The sequence below is a fragment of the Sturnira hondurensis genome, unplaced genomic scaffold, assembly GCF_014824575.4.
Source record: "Sturnira hondurensis isolate 20B ecotype Veracruz unplaced genomic scaffold, ASM1482457v3 Scaffold0010812, whole genome shotgun sequence".
NCBI classification, from domain to species: Eukaryota; Metazoa; Chordata; class Mammalia; order Chiroptera; family Phyllostomidae; genus Sturnira; species Sturnira hondurensis.
Window position 1 is genome coordinate 2,364,718 of NW_028083443.1, and position 26,987 is coordinate 2,391,704.

The 26,987-nt window shown below is 42.7% G+C and overlaps 1 protein-coding gene across 2 annotated transcripts in view; it reads left to right on the forward strand.

Moving 5' to 3' along the window:
• The window catches only part of SLAIN1 (SLAIN motif family member 1), a 58,679-nt gene that overhangs the window by 14,565 nt on the left and 17,127 nt on the right, over positions 1-26,987 (forward strand). The window contains exons 3-4 of one of the 2 annotated variants that reach the window (XM_037059379.1): positions 25,241-25,390; positions 26,548-26,697. In XM_037059379.1, coding sequence (XP_036915274.1) covers positions 25,241-25,390; positions 26,548-26,697 — 300 coding nt within the window. The remainder of the gene's footprint in view (positions 1-25,240; positions 25,391-26,547; positions 26,698-26,987) is intronic. The other variant, XM_037059380.1, reaches the window with a different exon arrangement.

Genomic DNA, 26,987 nt, shown 5'->3' on the forward strand with positions numbered 1-26,987 from the left:
ACCCTAATTAAATGCTCCTTAAAGCAGCATTTACCATATTTTGCTGTGTGTGTTGTATTCCTGGGCATAAGTGTGCTATGGTGTATGGTGTGCACCCACATTTTTGGCTTAAACTTTCAGGAAAAAAATCTTTCATATTAATTTTTTAATTCAATTATTTATATTTAGAAACAATGAAAACTGATTAATTGTATTCCAGGATATTATTTTCCACGCAGATATTGTTATTACTTTCTATGGTTACACAGTTAATGCATGAGCATAAATAAAAGAATTAAAAACACTTCTGTAGATACGGAATTAGTACTACCCGTGTATAAAGCACATTTTTTCCTCAAACATTTGGGGAAAAAGTGTGCATTATACATGGCGGAATCCTGCAGTTGGGCTTTGCCTCCTAACCTCCCAGTGTCTGTTTCATGACCTAGGACACTGTTTCTGTTCCACGGACTGCCCCTATCCAAATGTCACCTGGGTTTGAAAATGCAGATTCCTGCCCCTTCCAGATTGAATAGCAGTGTAGCTGGGAGCAGGGCCAAGGGGCTCTGCACTGACAGGGTCACCAGTGTGGCTCCTGTGGACACCGCAGTGTGAGAGCTCTTCAGGGGTCAGGAATGCTTATCAAGTATTTGGACACAATAAGGCAAAGCATAATAGGTAAGATTTCTTGAGCTCTTAGTTCTGTGACAGTCAGTACATTAAGTTTTTGATGGCCTTCATTTTGTTCAGTCTCACCACACTCGTCTGAACTAGGTGCTAGACTCTCTTTCAGAGGTGAGGAAAGTGGGGTTTAGAGAACTTCAGGGGATTCTGAGGCCAGAGGCAAACCCTGGGGTTCAGAGCCGAGACAAGCCTGGCTGTCTGGGATGACAAAGACTCTCCGCAGCCCCTGCATCCTCTGCTTTTTTGGGCACAATCACAAGTACATTTCACGAGGTCTTTTAAATATTTGGGGAAGATCAAGTCTGAAAAGCATGTTTCATTAACATTTTGATTTAAGTCAGTTTTTTAGTGACAGAAAGCTGAAGACAGGAATAGCAACAAAGGAAGGTTTGGGCTCAGACCTGGGTAGCAGCTGCTTCCCTGGATGAACCGCTGTCTCAGAGTCCAGGGCTCCTGTCCGGACGCTGCCCCCTTTCCCGGGTGACCCCAAGCAGGCCATTTAAGCCCTCTGGACTTCTCTCTTCCAAGGTCGTGTAGACCGTCCCCAAGTTTCTTATGCGGGCACCCCTGGAGTCAAGAGCTTTTTATATGTACATTTTTTAAATACATGGATTTGACTTAATTGTATTTAAAATTCAAATGAAATTCAGAACGACAGTTCTTTAGCTCAGGGGTTAAAGGCACCAGAAGACACAAGGCACCAGAAGAGAAGACTTTGCGGGCCGCGTGTCTCTGCCGTCACTAGAGAGCAGCCCCAGATGCAGACACTAACGAACAAGCCTGTGTTCAGCAGTAAGTCTTTATCTGCCGACATTGAGGTTTGAATTTCATCTGATTTTTTTTCATGTGTTACAAAGTCACGTGCTTTTTATTTTTTGAAAGGATTAAAAAATGTAAAATCCATTTTTAGCTGGTGGCTGTTACAAAAATAGGGGCAGGTTGAATTTGGGCACTCAAGCCCCGTTTGCTGACCCCTGCCTTAGTTCATTTGCATACAGGGCACATTGACATATAAGGTTGATTTTTAAAAAATAGGGAAGAGGCTTTTGTTAAATTGGATGGAAATAATCCTAATTGTGGTGGCTTTTGAGACTTTAGACTAAGTGCCTTATTATCTGATTTTACTTTCATTGACGGGGCTATAGCAGAATTGTGAGATTCTGAGGAAGTGAATTGACAAGTTGCTGTTTTATTCATGATTTAATTTATTTAAATTTCATATAAGAGATGTTAAGCAGAGAACTAGCATTTCAAAGCCAAAATTAGTCTTTTGCTAAATTTGTATATAAATCTAAATCCTCTTGCTGTGAGAATAATGTGTTTGTTCCTAAGATTCATAATCTCAATGTGAGACAAGAAGTAACCCAGCAGATTAGGTTATTCACTGGATGGATTTTTTTGAAATGTGTATTTTATAAAGCAATATGGCTGTAGTCTAGGAAGTATTAGTCTTCTGGATACTATAAGAAAAATAGCAAGCTCCTGCCCCATCCCCCCATGCCCATTTTATTACCCAGATGTAATTATTTAACAAAAGCCATTTGTTTTGATACCATTGTTTGCCTCTGTTTATAAATGCCATCCCATATGGCTATCACTTGAATTGTCGATGTAAAACATTATCCATTGGCTTTCTGCCTTGGGTGGTAAAGGCTTAATTTTTTTATAACACCCCCTCCTTATACCTTATACTTTGTCTTTACATATTCTCTCATGCAGCTTTTCACTAATCTTAGAATGTATCAATTATGATGGAAATAGTAAAATCTCAGCCACACAATGTTTTATTATGTTTCTTTTCTTTGTCTAACTTTTTGTTTTTCCTGAAGTTAATGGTAGAAACACACTTACTTGATTTTTTTTTTTTTTGGTCTTGGTCGTTAATTTATTCCCCAACTCTCCAAATGAATCATCTTTTGATATATAAGTCCACCAAGGCTTTTTTTTAACTGGTCCTCCTGGCAGTGCCCTCTGAATCGGGTCTCTGCAGGCCCCCGCTCAGCTGTCACGGTGGGACTTCCTTTTGCGCTCATCCTTGCAAAATTCTCCTGTTCTCTCTTCAGTGTCATATCACCTGTTTCCTAGAGGCAGAGACTTCCTCTTCTTTATATTCCTTCTTTTATAGAATACGTTCTCCTGTTGCTCTTTGGGGAGGAGGGGGGACACAGGATATGTGGGAGGTAAACGTGGAGAACCCCCGATGTCTGAAAGTGCCTTCATTGGACCTTCTCTCTTGCACTTTATTGTCTTTTGGACTAGGTATAGAATTCTAGGTTAGAAACCATTTCCAACAGAGTTTAGAAGGCAGTTTTTTTCCATTATATTTTAGCTTTAGGCTTGCTGTTGAAGTCCTGTTTTATTCTCCTTTCTAATTCTTGTGACTTTTTTTATTAACTCCCCAGGTATTTTAGAATCTTTTCTTCCTGGTATTTTGAAACTTCATTTCTGTGCTAGACTGTTAGTAGGCAACCTGAAAACCTTAGCTTGGCAAAATTTCAAGCAGGTTTTCTGTGTAATTCTCCCCTCCCCTCCAGTGTTCTTTATTCTTTCCAGATTCTCCTTTTAGTCAGACATTAAATCTCCTGGATCCATTTCCCATTTTTAATTTTTCTCTTTTATTTTTGATTTTTTTGATGTTCTACTTTCTTGGAGACTTAAAAACCCTTCTTCCAAACCCCTTTGTTGCATATTTATGAAGTACCTCCTTTGTGCCTGGCACCACTGTGGTAATGGTACAGTAGTGGTCCAATGGTACAGTTAAGTCCCTGCCCTCACTCAGTTGACCCTCTAGTGTGTGCTGACTTCTCACTTACGCCTCCTGTGGTTTTGTAGGGTGCACTTATTTGTGTAAAGCGTCTTAAATCTGGCAGCTTTCTGTTTCAGTTTGAATAATGAAAGCTGTCTTTGAGAAAAGCAGGAGAGGAGCCACGGTATGTGCAGGGGAGGGAGCCCAAGGGCATTCCCTGGAGACTTTGAAACAGTCACCCTGTTCTGGCTTCACTGTAGAATCCCTGCTCCCTTCTGCCATTCATTCATTGTACCTTCAATTCGGCAGCCTTCCTAGGTTCTCGTTGGCTTATCCCCCACTGCCCTTGGAGCAGTGAATGCTGAAACCCACATCCGTTACTTAGTGTTTACCTGTCTTTTCATTTCTGAGTGAAATGACTTGACTTAGTCTGTTAGGGTCTCCTCTCCTATTCGGACTTCCATCCACTTGGGTTTGTAAGGGTTTAAGTCTGGCTGCATTGTAGTGTGGGTTTGTAAGAGAATAGACAAGAATTCTTTAGTCCTCCATATTGAAGAATTCTTACTGGCTCCCAATTAAGGGGCCCTTTGTCAAAAATAGCTAATTAACATACATTAAAATTACAATTTCAACTTAAACTTTACTCATAGCATAAATATTTAATCGGAACAATGTGCACATTTCATATTTTAGAAGTTTCAAGTAACTCTATAATAAAGCATTTTCTTTTGTAGAAAATGTAGACTTCATTTCTCTCTTGAACACTCAGCATTTTCAGGAAATAACTATTTTTGAGCATTTTCTTTGAGACCGGGTCAGTTTCCCTTCACCGGTGTATACGTTTATACCCAAGGACAGGGACTGTTTTGTTGGTCACAGCGGCTAGCGGGACACCTGGCCTGTCATACGTGTTGTTGCTGGAGTAAATGAATTTTTCATTCTTTTTGAACCCAGTGGCTCAGTGCCTCCTGTTACCATTTTGGTTTGAGTTTCCAATGTTTTAAGCAAGGTGGAGTCTTTGCACCACTTTCCTTACTAGCCATCCTTTCCTTCCAGAAGACGGATGGGCATCTCTTGAAGTATCAGCTTGGAACATCGCTTCCCCATTCACAATGCTTAATGTAAAATAATAGTATTTACTTATTTTGCTGCACTTTGTTGCAGAATGATCCGTGGTTGTATACATTCCATGCACGCAAAGACTGTTTGGTGAGACCACCCACCACCATGACAAGGGGCGCTTAGGGCCGAGTTTCCAAGAAAGGGTCCAGTAATCCTGTCCTGCTCCGTCTCTCACACACTCACTCTTTTACCAAAGGGGACAGGGCAGTGTCCCTTCATGTCAGCCTGGGCTTCAGATAAGATGCTGCTTCTAGAGGGCCAATAGTTCAGATATTTGGTTTCTGGTTTTTGCCCCTGATGTTTTGGCGATGAAAGTTACTCATAAATTAAAGATTGATTCCCCGTAGATGATGTGGAGAGGGGCCACAGCTGTGAGGAGCCCAAGTGTATCTAGTGGGTGGACCTTTTATATACCCTCCGGCCCCTTGGTCTTAAATCCTCTTCTTACTCCCTCTTGTACCCTAGGAACTTGGCCTCTGCTGTTTTCTTGGTTACAAATTAACTCCTTCCTGCTTGAGGAGGCCCTTGCAGGAACGCACCTGAGTAAGAATTTGTCAGGCTCTGTTTCGGTAGGTAGACCTGGCAGCATTTCTCCCAATTTCTTCCCTTTTGGGATGTCCCTAGTGGTGTGGCTGCTGATGAGCTAGCTCTTCCAGATTAGAACTCCNATCCTCTTCTTACTCCCTCTTGTACCCTAGGAACTTGGCCTCTGCTGTTTTCTTGGTTACAAATTAACTCCTTCCTGCTTGAGGAGGCCCTTGCAGGAACGCACCTGAGTAAGAATTTGTTAGGCTCTGTTTCGGTAGGTGGACCTGGCAGCATTTCTCCCAATTTCATCCGTGTTGGGATGTCCTTAGGGGTGTGGCTGCTGATGAGCTAGCTCTTCCAGATTAGAACTCCTGGAAGGACCTCTGGCTGTCTCCTTGCTGCCTCCGTTTTTGATTCGGGAGGTGCTCAGAGAACCTTCATGTTCCACCTGGCAACTTGGTGACTGGGGCTGTAGGTAACAAAACTTGGCAAGTTATGGGGGAGTGTATGGGAAGTGTTTTGTCTTGAGGTTGTGAGAACACGCTTATTAAAACCCTGCCCTTCTGAAAGTTTGTTTTTCTGAAGACAGTGAAGGGAAGTGATATTTTTGTGAGATTTAATTTTATGGGGAGATAGTACGGGTGTTATGACTGTTCTAAGGGTATCGCTAAGAGAAGTGCTTTGTTTTCACAGCTACAATTTCGCAAATTGGTTAAATGTGTGTCAGTTATTTTTGGTGTAAGATATGAGGTATATATTCTTACAGATGACTAGCATATAAGTTTAGTACCCTTAAATTCTCATAGGGAAATTAATTGAATATTAACTAAATTAACTGAAACCTTTATTGTGGACCCCAAACTTATTTTCCCTTTTCCAAACCGATTTTTTAATTTCATATTCATAATTTATGAAGTCTTATGTATTAAATAGTCAAAGTAGGCAAATTACTTAAGCTTTTTCTGCCTTTTTTACATTATATTTATAGAGCTGAAGAGATTAAATAAAGGTGTTTACAAAGTAGACACAGTAAAGGCTTAAATTTTAGGTCTCTTTCCTAATATATTTAAATAATGTAATTGGCTTTTTTGGATAATGTACAGAAAGTAACATTAAAAGGAAAATATTTGCAGAAAGTTAAATATTCTGATACTTTTAAATCTGAAGCCTTATTGCTTTAAAAATAATTAAGAAAGTCCAGAATTATAGTTTCTTTCCACAACACTAAATCCTTATTTGACTATGCAATATTAGACAAGACTCAGTATGTTGGTTGCTTCTTCTCTTTTGAAAATGGTCTTAACGACATTTGATACTTTCTATTTGGAAGTACCTGAGGATAAGGGCCTATACCTTAATTTAATTTTGAATTGCTTTCAAACATGTTTTAAGTTGTGAATGTTTGTTTTTTGGGATTTATTAATTTGACTACATTTCAGTTCCTTAGAATCGAGAGCAAAGAGAGTCACTGAACATTTGGTATTGTAAATGGCATCCGAATAGAAAAGCCAAGAAAAAAAAATCACATGGTGACGCTCATTAAAACGTTAGTTCTGAGGGTGGGGATTTGCTCATTGCTCTCCCCTTCCCAGTGCCTGGAATAGTTCCTATCACGTTCTAGGTGCTGAATGCTAATTATCGAGTGAGTGGTTATGGTGGAAGAGTTATTGATCTAGCAGTAGACTTAGTGCCCATAATGCCTCATGACGACTGAACTGTAAAAATAGGAGCACGCCAACTTCTTTCTGGTGTTTTGCTTAGTATGTGGGGACATTTAACAGATTTCACAGAGCTATTGTTAAGATTTCAGGAAATGTCAAATGTGAAATTACATACTTTGAAAAATGTGAAGTGCTATAAACATAGAGACAACATTTCTGATATACAGTTCTTTCATATTTTTATTTTTTAAAGATTTGGTTATTTTTTTAAGAGAGAGGGGGGAAGGGAGGGAAAAAAAGGGAGAGACAGCCATTGCCGGGGAAACATGGATTGGCTGCCTCTCACACGCCCCCCAACCTGGGACCTGGCATGTGCGCTGAGTGGAAGTTGACCCAGGGACCTTTGGGTTTGCAGGATAACACCCAACCCCCTGAGCAGCACGAGTCAGGGCCACTGTTCTTTTTCAAATTATTATGTTTTAAAATTTGACTTTTAGAGAAGAAGGGGGGAGGAAAAAGAGAGGAAGATACTGATTTTTTTGTGCCACTTACTTGTGCATTCATTGGTTGGTGCTTGTACGTGCTCTGAGTGGGGATCGAACCCACGATCTTGGCGTGTTGGGAGGACACTCTAACCAACTGAGCTGCCCAGCCAGGGTCCCTAACATGCAGTTCTTTATTTAGAAATGAAAGCAAAAATACAGGGAATCATCTTTGTTTAGCTGTTTATACTTTACAGAAAACTAATAGCATTTTTTTAGGGGTTTTCTATTTTCTCTACCTATAAATAAAGACATTTGTTGGATTTAGGAATCAAATTGAAAAGTTTTATGAGTGAAGTTTATTCAAGAATAGTAGAAAATTCAAGACGACCTTGTTAGTCTGTCTCTTTCGTTTCTTCTCAGATCTGTATGTGTTCCATTTCTGACATGCTGTTCTGGATTCTTCCCCACTTTCCCTACCCCTTTAGAATATAAACACCCACAGAACTTTCATGGATAGCGTTAACTCACATGATATCCTAAATTGGAATAAGACTAATAACCTAGAGTCTTTTCTAAAGTCCAGGTCATGAGGCTGGGATGTTAAATAACCAAATGATGATCAAAAAGCTTATCTGAGTAATTTGAAACACCCAATATGTGGCTCAGTTAATTTGGGGCCAGTTAATAAAAGCTTATCTCGCCTTAAGATGCTTGAATGTCCATAACTATTGAATCAGGACAGGTCACATTTGAGGAGTGTGGGTGTAGTTTTCACGAGTAGTGTCACCCTGTACAATCACTGTCTTGGGTCATGTTCCCCTGTGACTGTCTCTCGTGTCCTCTGGGATTATGCTCAGCAAATGTGAGTAGATATTACTTCGTTATTGAGTTTTTCTTTTATCTTCATATGATACCAGTTTCCATTCTTGTCTTGGTTGTTATGATGTTGTTTCTCTCTAAATTTAGCCAATGAAGAAGAGAGTGGTGACTAATTCATGCTCTGAAGGTGGCCTTTCATTTGTAAAAGCCACGGATTGAACTGAGACATTAAGAAGCTTGCTAAGTGTCTGTCTCCTGGACCCTGTCCAGTCTCTCCTTGCGTGGCCCGAGATGCTATCTCCATCAGTTCATGTTTCCAGTCTTGAGGCGTTCTGTCAAATTTGGAAGACAAAATTAAAACTTAGTCTGTGCAGTTCATTTTAGGTGAGCTTTGTAAAGGATTCCCTTTCTCATCGGAAAGATGACCTGGAACCACACTGAAATGTTTGTGTAGAGGCATGGTCTCTTAATGTTTGCTGCTGCTCCCGTGTCCTGGAAATCAAAGACACATTTCATGGCTGTGGGCTCCTGTCACATATGTTCTTTGCTCTTACATTCAGAATAGTCCCAATGCATTTGCTTCACTCTCGGAGTTTAGTACAGAAAGTAACAAATAATTGAGATTGTGTTCCTATGAAATTTACAGTTTCTGTCTTACATGTTTCAATGTCGTGTTTATTTTGCCTTTTTACCATGATTATGAAGGTGTTTGTTAAAATAAGCAATAACTTGCGACAGTGCATAATGTTTGTTATAATGAATGTATAATTGACACACTACTTTGTTACCTTCCTCACTATGGAAAAATGGAGCAATAGAGAGTCTCCCAAAGCAGTTGTTACTGCTTCTGTGAGCTACTTTGATGATTGATTAAATTTGCCTCCATGGCAGGAAAAATTTATTTGGTAGATCATGCCTGTTATTTGGGACATATGTGCCTGAAAGAGAATCAGCTTATGTAAGAATTTATGGACTGCCCTTTTCTGAAAGACCGGGCCTTGATCAAAGATGATTGACATGCTAGATCATGAAGTGAATGTGTGGCGTGGTCGCTGGTGCAGGCCCAGTGCGGCATACTACGGGTACAGTGGCGAGGCAGGCTCCATTCTGGTTTTGGAGTATGCAGTGTAGTCAAGGAACATTGTCAGTATAGCAGCTCTTGATCTTTTTCCCCCTTTCCCTTAAAAAGGCGTGGTGCCAATGCACCTGAGTCTGAGGCTGTGGCCAGCTATGACATGTTGGAGAGTCTGGAAGAAATCAGCCGGTGCCTCTGTGGGGGCGGGGCAGAGGAACAGTCCAGAGCACAGGACCAGTGTGTGCAAAGGCCCTGAGATGGACGAGACTCATGATGTGAGAGGAGCTGGCAGACCACTGCGGAGGGAGTTTAATGGAGGCAGAAAGCATGAAATGAAAGCTCTCAATGAAACTAGAGAAGTGTGCAGGATTTTCAAAGCAGTTAACGATTTTGGACTTTATCTTAAGATGGTTGGGAGGCCTTGGAATAGATTTAAGCAAAGAAATGACATGATTCTAGACAAGAAAGCTACAGGGTATTGCCTGAATTGTCTTGTGTGACTGAGCCTTTGTTGAAATATGGAAAGATGTGGAGAGTGAAATTGTGATTTTAGAAAATCTTTGGAATGTGAGTAAAGTTAGGCTTTTAGCATTTTATGGGATTCTTTAATTTATATAAACTTGGAAATACTTTCTTCTGAATTTCTCAATAATATTTTGAGTTTCTTCCCTCCTTCCCTGTTTACCTTCTTCCTTCCTTCCCAGGGGAAGGGAAGGAGAAAGAAAGGGAGAGAAACATCGATTGGTTTCCTCTCCTATATGCCCCAACTAGGGACTGAACCTGCAACCCAGGCATGTGCCCTGACCAGGAATTGAACTGGCGACCTTTCACTTTGTGGGATGACGTTCAACCAAGTGAGCTGCACTGGTGGTCAGGGCAATTCCTTGGGTGATTTAACGTAAGAAATGGTAGCTTCAAATGTGACCAAACTCTCCGTGATACATAAGGCTTTTATATTCTCATTTATTTATAATACATGGAGCTTTAAAACTTTATATAGTAACATGTTTCATGTTTTTGAGTTGGAGTTCTTGTCAGTTTCTCTTGTGAGTTTAATTTTTTCCCACTGTCATAGGTGTAAAATTGTATTTCAAGAAATGTGTGTGTGTGTGTGTGTGTTTGTATGGGGTGTGTGTGCTTGGGGTGTGTGTGGTATAAAATACATCTTTGGAAATTCAGATTTAGCCATGTTGTGTGTGTATTCGTGTGTGTGTGTATCTATATAGTAAGTACATGCTGTATGATTGTTGGTGACCTTCATTTTTAGGTAAGGAGTGTCGGGTTAGGAGGAGGATGTGCTAAGCGGGGGGAGCTGCCAGCTTGTGCCCCAGATGATCACTACAGGTGGTGGGGATGTCTAGTGTGAGGATACAATGAGATGCTTATTTTTTTCATCATCACCCAAGGATATGTTTATTGATAGAGAGAGGAAGGGGTGTGGGGGCAGGAAGGAGAGAAACTTCAATCAGTTGCCTCCCGTATGTGCCCTGACCGGGGATCAAACCATAACCTTTTGGCGTATGGCATGATACTCTGACCAACTGAGCTATTGGGCCAGGGCAGAGACACCCCTATCTTTAAGGGGAGATCTGAGTGTGGGATTTCTACCCCTGACTGAGAAGCAAAGTTCACGGTAACTGCAGATACCCACATTAAGACTGAGCAGGGGCTGGGAGGGGGCTAGATGGACTTCTGAAGCAGCCCGCCCCTGGGATAAAGGCTTCCTTCCTTTGCACTGGGGAGGTAGGTCCTCCGCTGTGGCCCACCGCCTCACCGTGTGGCAAGTGTGTGGTGGACTAGCCCACCCTGTACATGGCGCCCGAGTCAGTTTTCTCCTTGAAGGTAGAGGCCCCTGGGGGTAATACCTGTGTCAGCGCAGAGGAAACTCAAGCTCGTTACCTCTAAGATGAACTCAGTTTTTACTCATAAATATAAACCAGCAACAAAAATCTCACTTGCTTTTTGGGAATAATAACAGCAGTAAATAAGTAAACAGCAAGGGACTTTGTAGGAAATGCGTACCTAGGAGGACAGAGAAATTACATGCTCAGAGTTAGGACAGGAATATACTTTTTAAACCCACACCGAGGACATGCTTACTGGTTTTGGAGGGGAGGGAGGGAGAAAGAGAAGGAGAGAAACATCCCTTAGTTGCCTCTTGTGCACATCCTGACCGGGGACCAAACCTGTAACCCAGGCATGTGCCCTGACTGGGGATTGAACCTGGGACCTTCTGGTGTGTGGGATGATGTTCCATCTTACTGAGCCACGCCAGCCAGGGCAGTAATACACTTCCAAAACAAGAGCAGGTTGCTGGGAAAATAAGCAGTCAAATAATCTTTAAGTCACTTTTAACTTCTTGGAAACCCTGAAAAAATGAACAGGCCTAAAAATCAAGCTGCTCACCTGATTTAGTCAAAGAGATCTCCCCAAAAGAGAGAGAACAGAGAAGCTAGGGGACCCGGAGGACACATCCAGAACCTCTCATTTTAAACAGGTTTGGAAGCAGAAACATATTTTGGAGGAAGGAAAGTACCAATAAATAACAAGAAAACTTCCCCGAGCTGAGGAAAGGCAGGTCCTCAGCATGAAGTAGACTAGATGAAAAAAAGAACTGCACCTAGACATCTTGGCTGAATTTCAGGTTTTCTAGAGTTAAAGAGAAAGTCCTAAAAATGTTCAAAGGAAGAAAGAGGCTATCTGCCATGGTAACAGACCTCAGACATTTCATAAGCAGTACTGGGTGCTAGGTGAAAGATGAGTGTTTTCTTCAAAGTTTTCAAGGAAAGTTATTTTCAAACTATAATTGTGTATGTAGGCACGTTATACATGATGGAGCCAATGGCAGGGGTGTTGGGTTCTGCAAAGATCTGGAAAATTTTACTTTGTGCTCCTGTCTCGATGGTGGAAAAGTATAAGGAAAAACACCCACGAGATCCAGAGAACACGGGCCCCCAGATGACCCAGGAGAGACGAGGGAAGGGAGCGAGCGTGAGCTGCGGGCCTGTGATGCTCTTCACCTCGTGATGAGGGTGTGGTGCCAGCAATGGCTTTTCTTCCCCTTGGTCCTTTCCCGGTTCCCAGTTCCTTCGTTCATGATACGAGTCTCATTGAAACACTGAAAAGCCACATTTATGTGGTGTGCTATCTCAGGATCACTTTAAAATTGTCATCATCATAATTGTGGAATGGAGTGGAAATGCAATAAACCTTGACAATGGGAAAATAAAAGTGTCACGTTCTAGAGATGAGGTGGCAGGAAGGAGAGTGTGTGCACCCTAATGGTCTGATCTTTTCACCGCGGGAAGCCTGCTGCCTAGGTTGTCTATTTCAAATTATATACCTGCTTATGTAATTGCCTCCCAATTCTGAGACGAAACTCCTGGAAAGTGGGTGTGGCTGTTTCAGACTTTCATGTATAGTTTAATGTTCTTCTGTGTGCAGGTATTATAATAAAATCATGAAAGTAGTTAGTTTTTAGCCTCCTGCCCCCCAAGAAAGGGGTCTTTTTTTGGTCAAGACTCTTAAATTTATGTTTACTTTCTACTACCTTTTAAGATTAGTGAGTCAGAGGCCTTTTCTGCCACTGGGAATATAAGCCACACGCATTGTGCCCCTTACTGAAAGAAGAGTGATGTAGAAAGGATTGTCCACATTTCATTTCCACCTCTCTTCTATTTAGTAACTTCTAGTGCAACCTGATAGCCTACTGGGCTGGGATTTTCCATCACAACATACAGGGTCAAGGTCAGGGGACTGTTAGTGGTTATCTAGTCTATCCTTAGTTTCTGGAGGTGGGGAAGGGGGACCTACTACGTGCAGACACAAGATTATCTAGCCTGTTTCTTCGTAGAATTAAATTCTGTAGCAACTTTCTTAACCAATCCCAGTCTTGCGATGTAGAACTTGGATGTTACTCTAGCCGGTTGTCACAGCTTGTGCTGTGGCTGGAGTCTCCCTGAGAGCAGCTGTCCAGAACCTGCATGACAGCATCACATGGTTGGGTGATGGGTGATCAGGTCACTCCTCACTTGTTCTTTTTGGTGAAGTCATTTCTTTCACACAGGCCCTCGTCTCACATTCTGTGGCTATTTTTTTCCCGTCTTTAAATTTGACTTAAACCTTAGCAGTCAAGCCTAAGGGAAAATTTGCTTCTATAAAAGGGAACTTTTAAACATGCTTTTGAAGTGTAATTACTACTAAAGTAGATTTTTTTTTAATTTCCCTTGTTAACTGCAGGTGGGAAGTCGAATGATGAGCCAGGTGGCGCTGTAGAGGTCACTGTGTTCCTGGACGCCACGGTATTTGGTCCGTGGGGCTACAGCTTTTCTTCATTTGACCAGTGACTAAGTAAAAAACAAGTTGACGGTCCAGAGAATTTTCCCCTTTCCAACTCTCACTTTCCAACTTTCCTTTTAGACCATTGTCCTGGTTAGAGAAGACCAGCAGAAGGACCCAGTAGTGAGAGAAGAGTGTTTGGCATGTGGTCTTGGGACTGGTGACGGTCTGGGAAGTAGAAGAGGTTTAAGGCGTTAATTTGTTGACTAGATTCTTTAACCAGCAAGATTACTTTGTTAAGACCTAGGAAATAGTTGACCTATTAAATTCAGGTTAACAACTTCTTTAAACCTCTGATCCCTGTGGAATAAATGTTATTAAGCAGTACTCTTCATGGTGAAATTTTGTAACTTTCATTGAACAGATACTTCATTTATCTGTCAGTCATTGGAGGTATATAATCCCAGAGTTACTTTCAAACTTTATATATTTTAAAACTTAATCCTAATTAAGTGACTTTGAAAGTGACTTTCTTGATTAGCTCTAGGTATTATTTAAATGGATATATGAACTCTTTTACTAGATGTTTCTTAAAAGTAGTATGAAGCCATATTTTTAAAAATTATTACATTTTGAATGCAACTCAAAGTTGAACTATTGAGTATCTCCAGTGTTACGGGCTGTAAATGCATATATATCATTGCTACTAATTTTAAATCACGACATCTGTCATCATAAGTTGAATGTGCCAGAACTGTGGGAGAAGATGCAAATTAACCCAGTAGATTTTTCTAGCTGTAATTTGAGGATTGAGAGACTTGGGGGTTGTGACTAATTTACCTCGGTTAAATACTCCCAAAGTCTGCCAGTTAGGAATAACATTTACTAGTTCCTTAGCTCTTTTTCTAGTATGAATATTCTGGCAAATGCATCCCAGTTAAATCCTCTTTACTTTGTGTATACCTGGGAGAGAACACTGTGAACACCTGTTTCAAAGTAATAGCAGGACTTCCCAGATCCCGTATGCTTATTTATCAGGTCATGGAGAGCTGGGGAGAAATTAATGCTACTCAAGTTGACCCAGTAAAAACAGTGGCTCAGATAAGCTGCCAGCCACTTGTTACTATTACAGGGGGCTTGCTCGCTCAGGTCGGAGCCGAGTCAGCAGTACTTGCTTAATGTAAACGTGTAGCTGCTCCAGAAAACGTATACCTCAGTCTGTGCAGTTTGTGAGAGTGAACCAGTGAACTGTCTCTGCCCGAGGTCCTTAAGTCCTTTGTTGAAGGTTAGCCCAGACATCTGAGTACATCCGTGTCCAAGCACCTCTGTAGGTTCCAGGTATGTCAAGATGTGATGTGATCACCTAGGAAGTTTCTAGTAGAAAGGCTGGCTGTGAAAAGTAAGGTCTTCCTGCCCTGGTGGTTTGTGGGTTTCGGGAGAATGCTATAGTCTGAGTTAAACTTCCTGCCTATCTAAAGAAGAATAAAAAGTCTTAAAAGAACTGATGTCGCCTGTCCCTTTACTGACCTCAGACCACTCTATACTAGTATGAGTAAAGGGCTATGTAGCTGAATTCTTTTGTTTGACTTAGAACTGACGGCTGCTTGTCTGTTGCATAAAGAAAGGTTAAAAGCAGAAGGAGTGAATGTTTGTTACTCTCCCCTTGCTTCCTTTCCCCTTACTTTCTAGGACTCTGGTAAAGAATCAAAGGTACGACATTAGCTTGTGGTTTTGAAGAAACCATAGTTCTTAAAAATGTGGCATTTGGGACATTTGTTTCCTCTGAAATAGTCTTTGGGTAAATAAGTGAGAACAGTTGCCCTGGTCTGATCAAATTGTGGAAAGTTCAAAGTTTGGTGCTTTGTCTCTGACTTGGTAACATTTGGGGAAAGACTGAGTCAGTGAAATTGTCTAGATAAGATACATGCACCTGTATATTCATCACTGCATTATTCACAGTAGCCAAGGTATGGAAGCAGCCTAAATGCTCATCAATAAATGATTGGATAAAGAGGGTGTGGTACACACATACAGTGGAATATTACCTGGCTGTACCCGAGAATGACATCCTCCCCATTTGTGAGCACATGGAGGGATGGACCTAGATTATGCTAGGTGCAGTCGGTCAGAGAAAGACAAATACCATATGATTTCACTCATATGCAGAATCTGAAGAACGAAATAAATGAACAAGTAAAACAGAAATAGATAAAGAGAACAGACTGGCCATTGCCAGAGGGGAGAGGGGTCAGGGGCGTGGGTGAAAAAGGCGAAGGGATTAAGAAGTACAAGTGGGCCGTTAGAAAACAGTCACGGGCATGCAAAGCACAGCACAGGGAGTGTAGTCGGAAATACCGCAGCACCTCTGTGTGGTGCCAGGTGGGCACTCGAGTACCTGGGGAGATCACTTCATAAAGTTCATAACTGTCTAACCGCTGTGCGTACACCTGAAACTGGTACTGCAGACCAACTGTCATTGGGAGAAAGTATAATGGATAAAGCACGCCCATTTTTTTGAGAGGACAGGCTGAACTACCTAAGAATTAGTAAAAGAGTGGAAAATTTCTGCATCCTGCTTTTTCCCATGTAGCTTCTAGAACATTTTTCTTCAGCATTTATGGAATGTTTTTGCTACAATTTATAACGTTTCAGTAGTTGTTTCAAACTGCCTCACGGTTTGAGGAAGCACACAGCCAAGCTTCACCTTACCCCTACCACAGCCCTGCCTGGTGCCCTCCGATAGCCCCTTCTTTCCGTCGAGGACACCGACCCACTAAGATGTCACCGTGTCATGCTCACCTCTCAGCACGGGCATGTGACAGGATGGAGACCGGGGCTCTGTCATCTAGATTCGTAGTCCACTGTCCTGTTGGTCTGTCATGGGCTTTATTACAGCATGTTGTGAAACTCGCACTAAAGAAGTGTGCCGTCAGCCATCACTGTTGTGTCCCAACAGCCGGCACACCCTTGTGGTAGAATCGTACTCCTGTGCATGTGTAAGAGTTGAAGGATATAAAACCGGCCCATATACTAGCTCGGGGCTCTCTGCCTGTTCCCGTGTGGCCCCTCTCACATGTTTAAATGGTGTTTTAACAGAGAATCAAAAGAATGACATTTCATGTCCCATAACTTACACGAAATTCAACTCTTACTGTATATAAATAAAGTCTTACCGTGGCATAGCCATACTCATTCATTGGTGTGTTGTCTGAGGTTGCTTTAACGCCCCGCCGACAGAGTTGAGCTGCTGAACAGAGACCAGTGGCCCGCGGAGCCTGCAGGCCGCGTCCTCTTGCTGAAACCCCTGGCCCCTCCTGTGTGAGCCTGTTGCTGAGGTCTTTGATTTCCACCAGCATTGAATGCAGCCATCTAACCTTTGCAGACCCTCCCTAAGTTTTTTTTATTTTAAACCAAGATCTTATCCTGGATTTCTGATTCCCCAGTGGCAAATATCCTTCAGTCACTGTGGGTTTTTTAAAAATGACTTATGACAGCAATTGATCCCTTCGACATCTCTGTAAACGACATGGCCACCACACTTCAGCTATCTGAACCTGAACCCTTGAGACATAAATGTCCTTTGCAGAATTATGTAAGACGGACACTTGCTGACATCTGCAGTTTTCTTGCCAGGCTCAGCACTGTTACAGAGACGTGCTGTCCAGCCTTCCCCAGGCAGTCACTTGGTCCCGTGCCGTGGGGGCCAGGCCATCCCCACCTCACAGGTTCTCCACTCCAGCCCCTGCCTTCACCGCACGTGTGCTGCCTGCTGATGTCCAGAGGAAAGGCCCTGGAACCCTCTCATCCTCCACATTCTCCGTATCCTCACTGTCTTGTTTCAGAGGAGGAGTCACCCTCTGCTTCCCTCTACCTTACCGCTTCCCTCCGTCCCATTTCCTCTGAGCTCCAGGATCTAACTCCCTCTTTCTGTGGACCCTTATTTTCTCCTCATTCTAGAAATACGCAGGTCTCCTTCATCCTTAAAACTGTCTTCCCTTCAGTTTCATACTCAATCTGCAACCCTGTTTCCTTCCTTTTTAGAGCCAAATCTCTCTAAAAAGAGTCATTTTTCTTACTCCTCTTGTATCTACTTGACCTATTAACACTGGTTTCTGCTTCGGCTCCTCTGTTGAATCTCCTCTCAGTGACCCAGTTGTCGCAGTCCCAGGGGTGTCCAGCCTGCGGGCCGCCTGTGGCCCAGGATGGCTGTGAATGCAGCCCCACACAAAACTGTAAATTTATTTAAACTGTTAAATGAGGTTTTTTTGTGTGTGATTACATGTCACAGTGTATTTACTGTGTGGCCCAAGACAACTCTTTTTCTCCAGTGTGGCGCAGAGATGCCGAAAGGCTGGGCGCGCCTGCCAGGAGTCCTTTTTAAGCCTCCTTCCTATAGCATCTCTCTGCAGTAATTCCCCTGCTAACTACCACTCAGATAGCAAAACTCTTCAGTATCTTTTTTCTTTCTGGCGTCCACCCGTCCTTGAGCCTCCTGAATGCTCTCTCAGTGACCTGCTTCGGTCTCCCTTTCCCCGACTCTTACGTGTTTCTTCTTTAGGCCTCATCTCTCTCCCTTTGTAGCATCGCTGGGTGACTTCCCTGATGCCCATGACTTCCGTTGACACCTGTTTGTTGATGTGTCCTGATCTCTTTGTCCCCAGTCGTCTTCTCTGAACCTTTGACTCCTTACAGACATCAGCACACAGGCATGTTTTATCACGATCTTGAATTCAGCTCATTTCCTTCCAGCATGTTTATTTCACGTTCCCTGTCTTAGTGAATGGCATCAGTGTCTCAGAGAGCATGGGGTTAGCTTTGAATCGCTCATCTCCTCCACGCCTTGTATTCATTGGGTCGCCAGATGTCTCCACTTTAGCTCAGATGTGGCTTAACATGCTGGCACCAGATGTGCTGCTAATATTTTTAGTTCAGTGTCGTGGGATGTCCCATCGGCTCTGCTGCGAAGCCCTCTAACTGGTCTCCCAGTCACTGGCCTCCACCCAGTTAGTCCATTGTCTGCCTGGCTACCCATGTCTTCGTAGAATACCTCTCTCTCTGGTCATGCTTTTCTCCTTCTCAGAGCTGAAACGTGACTGAATATTATACTGTATATGACTGGGCAAGATGTGGATTCTGCCAGCCCCTGCAGCCGTAACCCTTCTCATGCTTCAGTCCTTGCACAGCTGCCTCCCCTGAGTACACACTGCTCTTCCACGCCTCCGTGCTTTTGCCGTGGTTCACGTTTACAGTGGCACTGGGCCCTGCGAGGTAGTCCCCTCAGCCTCCAAGGACCGTGTTGAACATCACGTCTTCTGGGAAGTCTCTGGATTCCCTCAGAATTAATCATTGTCTTCACTTTGCTCTGAGTGTACCCCACGGGGCTTTTGTGGTGCTTACCATAGGATGTTATGCTCACATCTTACTTGCCTGTCTTCTGCACTAGCTGGTCTTTATAAATTGGAATGGGAAGAGTCACCGTATTTTACACGTCTCAGTGTCTGCAGCATCTGGTACTCTGTTGCCACCAGGGTGGGTGCTTACGAAATGAGTAGAGGAATGAATCTTAATAGGCAGGTGGGAGCATAGGGCAGGGCACATACCCCAGAATGACTGTGGAGCCGGGAAGTAGCTGTGCTGTGTGCATCTGTGAGCTGTTTGGAGAACTACTGGAGACTGACTTTTAATTTTTTCTTGTTTTTGGTGTCCATTGGCAAGCGTTGAATGAAGGAATGACCACATGTGGTCTGAAGTGTGTTGAGTTTCTGAATCACCCTGGAGTACTTCACTTTTTCTTTGGCTCAGGGGTACACAAGGTTTTGCCTTGGAAGATTTAAATGATTGGTGGCCAGTTCCTCAAGGCAGAACCTGGGGTGGGGAATGGTGAAGGAGAATATGAATCTGAGTAGCCAAGACCAGAGCCAGAAGCAAGGTGATGTAAAACTATGGCTTATTTAGACATTTCTGTGAATTTTAGTAAAACAAATCTAAGACTTGTTGTTCATGAGTTTTCATCTGACTTAATCAAAACTGAAGCAAGAATATAGGGCGACTTTAGACTGATTCCTTCTCACTGCCAGGACCATCCCACCCCCATCCCCCACTCACCTGCCCTGTGTGAGAGACAGATAGTAATAGAACACGGCAAATGAGGATGAGTCCGGTCTCTGCGAGCTGCAGCTTTGCCTCCCAGAGTCTTACGTGGGTGACGAGAACAGGGTAGGCATAAAGTAGGGCTAGTTTCCTGGAATAACTCCCCTGTGTCTTAGTCTATTTTGGCGGCTGTCACTAAGTACCACGGACTGGTTGGCTTAGAAACAGCAGTCATTTACTGCTCACCGCTCTGGAGGCTGGATGTCTGAAATCGGGTGCCACCTGGCCTGGTGAGGGCCCTCGTCTAGGTTGTGGACTTCTGTGGTGTCCTCATGTACTGCTCTTGGAGCCTCTTTATAAGGGCACTCGTCCCATTCCTTAGGGTTCCGCCATCATGACTTAAGTACCTCCTGATGGCCCCACCTCCCAATACTGTCATCTTTGGTCATTAGCATTTTAGCATGCAATTTGGGGGGACCCAAACATCCGGAGAGAAGTTCCTGGTTTAGAAGTGTGGCCACCCTGTTAGGAGCCACGAGGAAGAGGGAAGAGTGCGGCCCTTCAGGACGTCCGTCCTCGGCTCAGACCATCTTGGATGCTACGTGATTGACAGTTTACAGAAATTTCCCTAAACACACTTGCAGCTCTCTTGTGAACGGTTTGATTGTAAGACATGGTTGCATTTCAAAACTTGGAGGAAAATGTGTTGTCTTCCTGCATGGTTTACCACCAGCTGATGTGCTTGGCACAGCCTTGGCCACACTTTGTTCTTGGTCACACTTTAACTGTGTGACCAGCATTGTAGCTCATCCCAGATGGGGACTCCTGTTTAGTCTGGGCGCCTTGCTCACCCCCGTCGCAGGTCCTGGCCATCAGTTGGATACAGTCGTTGAGCCAGAAGCCAGGGGACTCACATATATAAGGACCAGCAATGCAGTAGTTGGTACATTTCTTCATCGAGCCTGTGACTGGGCTGAAATGTCTAGACTCATCTTTGTCTTCAAAGAGCTACTGAATCCTAGTTACAACAAGTTTAAGAAATTGGGCAAAATCATTTAGATGTCAGGGTAGGACCGGTAGAATGGTTTGAATAAAGATGTACTAGTGAAATTGTCGAGATTCTGACAAAGTTGAACATTTATTGATCGCATACTATGTGCCAGACATTGGGTCAGGCACTGAGGTGGCTACTTTTATAGTAAGAAGAGAGAGTGAAAACAATGATTTCCAGAATATACAGGGTGCAGCACAGATAATGCCCCCTTTTTATTACAAAATCTTTTATTGTAAAATCATAAGCATGCCATTCTCTAATGTTACAATGTCACACTCAAGCACACCATGTGACTCTTTAAGTGAAATATTCAAATTAAAACTGTAAATTATCACGCCCATATAACTGTTACCCTAACAACCATACTCACGCAGGCGTTGTTGCTGCTGGACCCTGTGTTGTAGTTTACAGGGTCCAGCAGTATTGCTTAAGTATTTTTTTTTAATTGACCTTTTTAAAAAAAGATTTTATTTATTCATTTTTAGAGAAGGAGAAAGAAAGGGAGAGAATTCAGTGTGTGGTTGCCTCTCACATGCCCCATACTGGGGACCTAGCCTGCAACTCAGGCATATGCCCTGACTGGGAATCGAACTGCCGACCCTTTGGTTCACAGCTTGAGCTCAATCCACTGAGCTACACCAGCCAGGCTAGTTTTGAACTCTTTTAGCTTGATGCAGTGCTGAGCTTTTGATAGGATTTTCATTAGATTAGTTATTTTTTCCTTTTATGTGAATTACCACATCCTGCTTTCTTAAATTTGATTTTGATTAAATGTAGGTCCTTACATATGCCAGAAAATTTGAATATTAATTGTATTTACAGTGAGTCAAGGCAAAAATGATCAGGGCATGGTAGGAATGTCATTATTTCTTGAAAATTTTTTTGTGGTCCCCAAAAAGTAATTTTCAGTGTGGTGAACTAGAGAAATTTAGACTCTCTTAAATCTATTATATCACCTGTCCTTTGTGATTTTTCATTATTGATATTATCATCACTGGAGCATATATCAAATCAATTTTGGTGGTTAATACTTTGCTTAATGATGTACAAAGATAACTACATAGGTATGTTATTTTTCATGTCAGGCAACTTAAAGATATAAAAAAAGATGAATAGACCTTTAGATACTTTCAAGTTACTTTTTGCAGAAAGATGAGGGGCCAGTCCACAACTTAGTAGTTTATAGCATTTATCTTAATAGAAAATGCTCGTTGGACAAGGGAGACAAGTAGAAGTTTAGCCGATAGGAGTGTAGTTCTTTTTTTTTTAATTTTTTAATTTAATGCTTGTATTCACGATAGCCAAGAGTTGGAAGCAACCTAGATGCCCATCGGTAAATGACTGGATCAAAAAACTATGGTACATTTACACAATGGAATTCTATGCTACAGAAAGGAAGAAGGAACTACTACCCTTTGCAACATCATGGATGGAACTGGAAAGCATTATGCTGAGTGAAATAAGCCAGGCAGTGAAAGACAAATACCATATGATATTACCTTTAACAGGAATCTAAACAAAACAAGCAAGCAAAATATGACCAATGACACTCAAATATGGAACAGGCTGACAGGGTCCAGAGGGGAGAGGGGAGAAAATCATAGGGGAAAAGGGGATGGACTCACAGGAGTGTAGTTCTTAACAAGGAAGTTCCGGGAACACTAGCGGTGGACATGGAGTGCACGTGGGTAAGGGCGCACGTGGGATGTTGTGCAGCACCTGACCTTGTATTTGATGAAGAGCCACTGCAGTGCTGGAAGGGAGGGAAGTAGCAGAGTTCCAATAACATGCGACTAACACCACTCTGGTAAACGATGCTCTGGGCAGGCTTGGCGAGGGCCACGCTGGTGGCAGAGAGTTTACTGAGGTGCAGGTTGCCCTAACCTGGTGAGGGGTGGCCAGGGCTTCAGGGAAGCTGCGGCAGAACAGGGAGTGGGCAGAAGGCAGTGTTCTTGGCAGCAGTTTGACTTGAAGCATTTTGGAAAGACCACCTTGCCAAGTGCGATGCGACGTTTAATCCATGTATCATTATGTTTGGGCCCAACTCTGCTGTTCTGGGGGTTGCAGTAAATGAAAAACACCCAGTCTATACCACCTCCAAGTCCTTTACTTGGACCTAGGACTTGGGAGGAGTAGTATAGGAAAGCGTAGTGTTGTTCAGAAGTCTATCACCCATTTTCTCTTAGTCAAGTTGTCTTAACTTCTTTGTTATAGTCATTTAGATCATCACTGAGCATCAAATAATTGAACATTCTTACATTAAAAAATATTAAATTGATTAAAAAACATAAAATTACCCTGTCAAAAGTTCTTTTTGTGTTCTTCTCTAAGAAAATGCTTCCTGTTGACAACTCTTCAGCCACATAATGAGGAGCAGCAAGTAGGATGTGATGGCTTCCACTTCTTTCTGCTCTCCTCCACCCCAGGCTCCCGCACCGATGTGGCCTCCTTGTTTCCTTAGCTTGCTCCACAAATATCCTCCCTCCTCTTAAAAGCCTCCTTGCTGAAGGACAACTCGGAGCATTCTTCCTTGCCATAGATGCTGATTGTGTGCTTAGTCGGGATATTGCTGTCATAGCCGCAGTCACTGTGCCATTGTGCCCGAGGCCAGCCGCGTAGTCCCCGTGCAGAGCAATGCACGCTGTTTACTCGGGGTGCGCTGTTGCCTGCATCTGTGGGTGAGAACACGCCGCCACTGTGATCTGCCTGGCGAGCGGTCAGACTGGTGTAGAATAACGTTATCTGTTCAGCAAGTGAGCAGTCACAAAGGACTATTGATTGTTTTAACACAGAATTTTTCATGAGAAATTTCGAGTAATCGAGATCGAAGATGTGAGGACAGCCCCCAAGTGCGCTGCATTTTAACCCCTGTTTGTCGGCGTGTGTCGGGGTCGGGCTTACACAACCAGAAGTCAAGGAGCCGGGAGCGCCTGCTCCGCACGGTCAGCCCTGGCTCCCTGGCGCCCTGGCTCGGAAGAGCTGCGTAACCACTGTCACTAGCGCCGGAGGGGTGCCCGGGCTGGTGCCAGGCTTTGCGGCAGAGCCCACGTTGGAAAGCCAATGAATTCTGAAAGTGGGATTGACCATCGTGAATGCAGAGGCTGTCTTGCCTACTTCCTTCACCTAGGTGGGGAAAGGTGTTTTTTTTTTTTTTAATTTTAGTTTTTGTAATGGGCTGGTATTTCAATCTGGAGACAGTTTGCTGAAGTAAAAGGAAACATTTTGCTCTTTTAAATAACCTTGGCAATACTTTGCAAGGGTCTTAAAGATCCAAATTTTGGAACCGATTGTTCTTGACAAAGTACATCTCGGCGTTTCTTTCTTTCCAACCTGCTGCCCATTTTTAAACACTTTTCAACTGTTTGCTCGTTAGTATTGCTCATTGAAAGTGATTTGGGGAATGCTTTTCAAGTAGTCCTTTTATATGTTTTTCTTCAAGTTGTGTCAAATTTCCAGCAAATATGAACCTATTTGTTGCTTAAATTTAAAGTTTAACCTAATTTATATTATTTATTTGTTTATTTATCCTCATCATGGTTTGTTTAGGTCTAAATGATTGTCTTTTGGGAGAGTGGGTTTTTGACTAGTGCAGTGATTTGTACCCCTTGAAGGGAGAGGAAGTGATGTTTGGTGTGACTTACTTAAGTTTTTACAGTTTGGGGTCTTTTTCATGCTCCCAAGAACTTAGAAATAGTAAGGGCTTGGTAATTTTGGAGGAGAGAAAAAGGTTAACATTAGTTAGCTGAGATAATGTAAGAATTAGATTATTGGTCTATTGCAGGTAGAATTCTTTTCTTAATTGTATGGTATTAAAGTAATCTGTATAATCCCACCTTTAAATGTTATCAGAGTAATATATGTTCAGTATGGAAATTTGGAAAATATTTTTATAAAAAGGAGAAATGCAGTAGATCACCAATTAGTGTACATACTTGTCATCAAAAACAGCTGTTATTAAATTTTGGTGTATATACCCTTCTGGTGATTTTGTATCATTTTCACATAAATGTTGTTTTGGACTCAAAGCCAAATAGTCAAACACAATAGTCACTTTAAATTTCTTTCATAATTTAAGAACAAGTTCCTATAAAAATTTCAAGCAACATTTTTTGGTATCAAATGGGTTGAAAATTAATGTTAGGAAAAATATAGTACTGGATAGTTAATATTAAGAATATTTCTGCCCTGGCTGGTGTAGCTCAGTGGATTGAGCACGGGCCTGCGAACCACAAGATTGCGGTTCGATTCCCAGTCAGGGCACATGCCTGGGTTGCAGGCCAGTTCCCAGCAGGGGATTCACGAGAAGCAACCATACATTGATATTTCTCTCCTTCTCTCCTTCTTTCCTTCCTTTCCCCTCTACAGATAAATAAATAAAATCTTTTTTTAAAAAAAGAATATTTCTCACAATTTCCAAAGATTGTACAATGAGTTTGAGTTTTTCAAAGCAAATTTTCATTGTTACACAGGCATATTGGCTTCAATCAAGGTGAGACTGATGGGCTTTTTCTTAGAGGTATAACTAAATATGACCCTATTTGATAAGTTGCCTTTTTTTAAAATGTATTTTTCCCTTAGGTAAATGGAAGTCAGTTAAGATATTCTTAGGAAAGTCGCTTTGTCTTCTCAGTTTTTAACCTCGCCCCCCCCTCCCTCTAACTGGCCAGTGTCTGCTTCCTTAACCCTAACTGCTGCCCTTTCTTTCTGCTTCCGTGACAGCTGGCCGGTGGCGGAGTCTCTTCTCTTCACATGGCTCCCTGGCTTTTCCTTATAGTCCTGTCGCAAGACTCAGCCCTTATAGCAATGGCATTAATACTCCCAGCTTCTCTAAAACCTCCAATAAAGCAATACTAACACCCGAAAGAACAGGTAATATTTCGACTTCTTGACTAGCTGCTTGCTTTGTCGTTTAGGGACTAAACACAGTGTAAATACCCAGCCTCCACTGAAAAGCCCGAGGGCGTTGCACCACGTGCTGTGCACTTACTGTGGCTGCAGAAGAGGCTCGTGTCGATTTGTGCCATGATGCCATTAGTCTGTGCTCAGCTGTGTGCAGAGGCCATCTCCCCGAGTTAGCAACAGTGTGTGTGTATGGTTAATGGGTTTCCAAAGGCCCCCAGTGCCGTTAGAATTACATGTCAAACACAATTCAAGTACTTTTTAATTATGATTCGAGAATATAAGGCTTCTAGATCTTATTCCTTTAAATTTTATTTTTCTGCTAGCTTTTTATGCAGCCAGGGCGACATAGAAAATAGACATACACACCCTGGCTTTTTATGAGGCGAAGGGCTCGCCATTTCTTTATTTGATTCACGTTGGTGTGATTCCATTCCTACAGTTTTCTCTCTGGGTCCTTTCCCCCTTGGTTCCCTTATCCCAAGCCCTTGCTCTTTCACGTTCACGAGTGACGACCAGCCTCCTATGGCTGGTCTGCTCTCAGTTTCTGAGGGTTTGTTCACGCCTCTGTCTGTGCAGGCCTGCCTTCTGTGTGCGATGTTCTTGGTCATTTGTAGCACTTTTGATTGCACCTGCTTAAAAAAATGGACCGGGGAAAGTTTAGTTTTAAAGTACATACTGATTACTGCCACAGACAAGGATATCTGGTTGTTAGTTGAAAGTGAACGTCAACATCTATTTTTATATAATACCTTTAGATACATGCTTCTCTAGTGGGGTGCAGATTTTAGCATGAATGGTATTTTTTTCTTGTTGTGGTAAAAAAAAAAAACTTAACATGGGATTGATCTTCTTGACAGTTTTTCTAGTTTAGCACAGAGTGATTTTTTTTCAAAAATTGTGAACCTTGAATTTGAAAAAACAGGAAACAGATGATTTTGTATATGTTATAAACTTGTGGAAATATGCATACTGCCTCACCATTAAGTGGGGACGTGTGGCTTGCTGTTTGTCGACCTTATGAACACAGGTCAGAAGCTACCGGTTGTTGACAGCATGAATTGTGGAGCCTAAATAGGTACCAGTTCTTCCGACTAAACAACAAACATGTCTCTTCTGTGTTTCAGGTTACACCTCCAAGGGCTCCCCCCTCAGTCCCCAGTCATCTATAGACAGCGAGCTGAGTACTTCCGAGTTGGAGGACGATTCCATCTCCATGGGATATAAGTTACAGGACCTCACTGACGTGCAGATTATGGCTCGTCTGCAAGAAGAAAGTAGGTTCTTTTTATACTGGAAACCTTCTTAAACGGGAGGCTGCTACTTGAACTGTCCAGGTGTGGGGAGTTTTCGGGTATTTGTTCCCAGGTGATGGGCAATTTCTCTCTCTCATGCTGTCCTACTTTGTAGGGGGAGTGGTTAGCATGTCTCACATTCCCATGAGCATCGTAAGGTGTTAGGAGACACTCTGATCGAAATACGTTGCTATAAAGACCATGGCCGGGTAGCCACTGTGGAAACAGTGTGTCGGTTTCTTAGAAGCCAAACTTCTGTAGCTTCTGCCAGG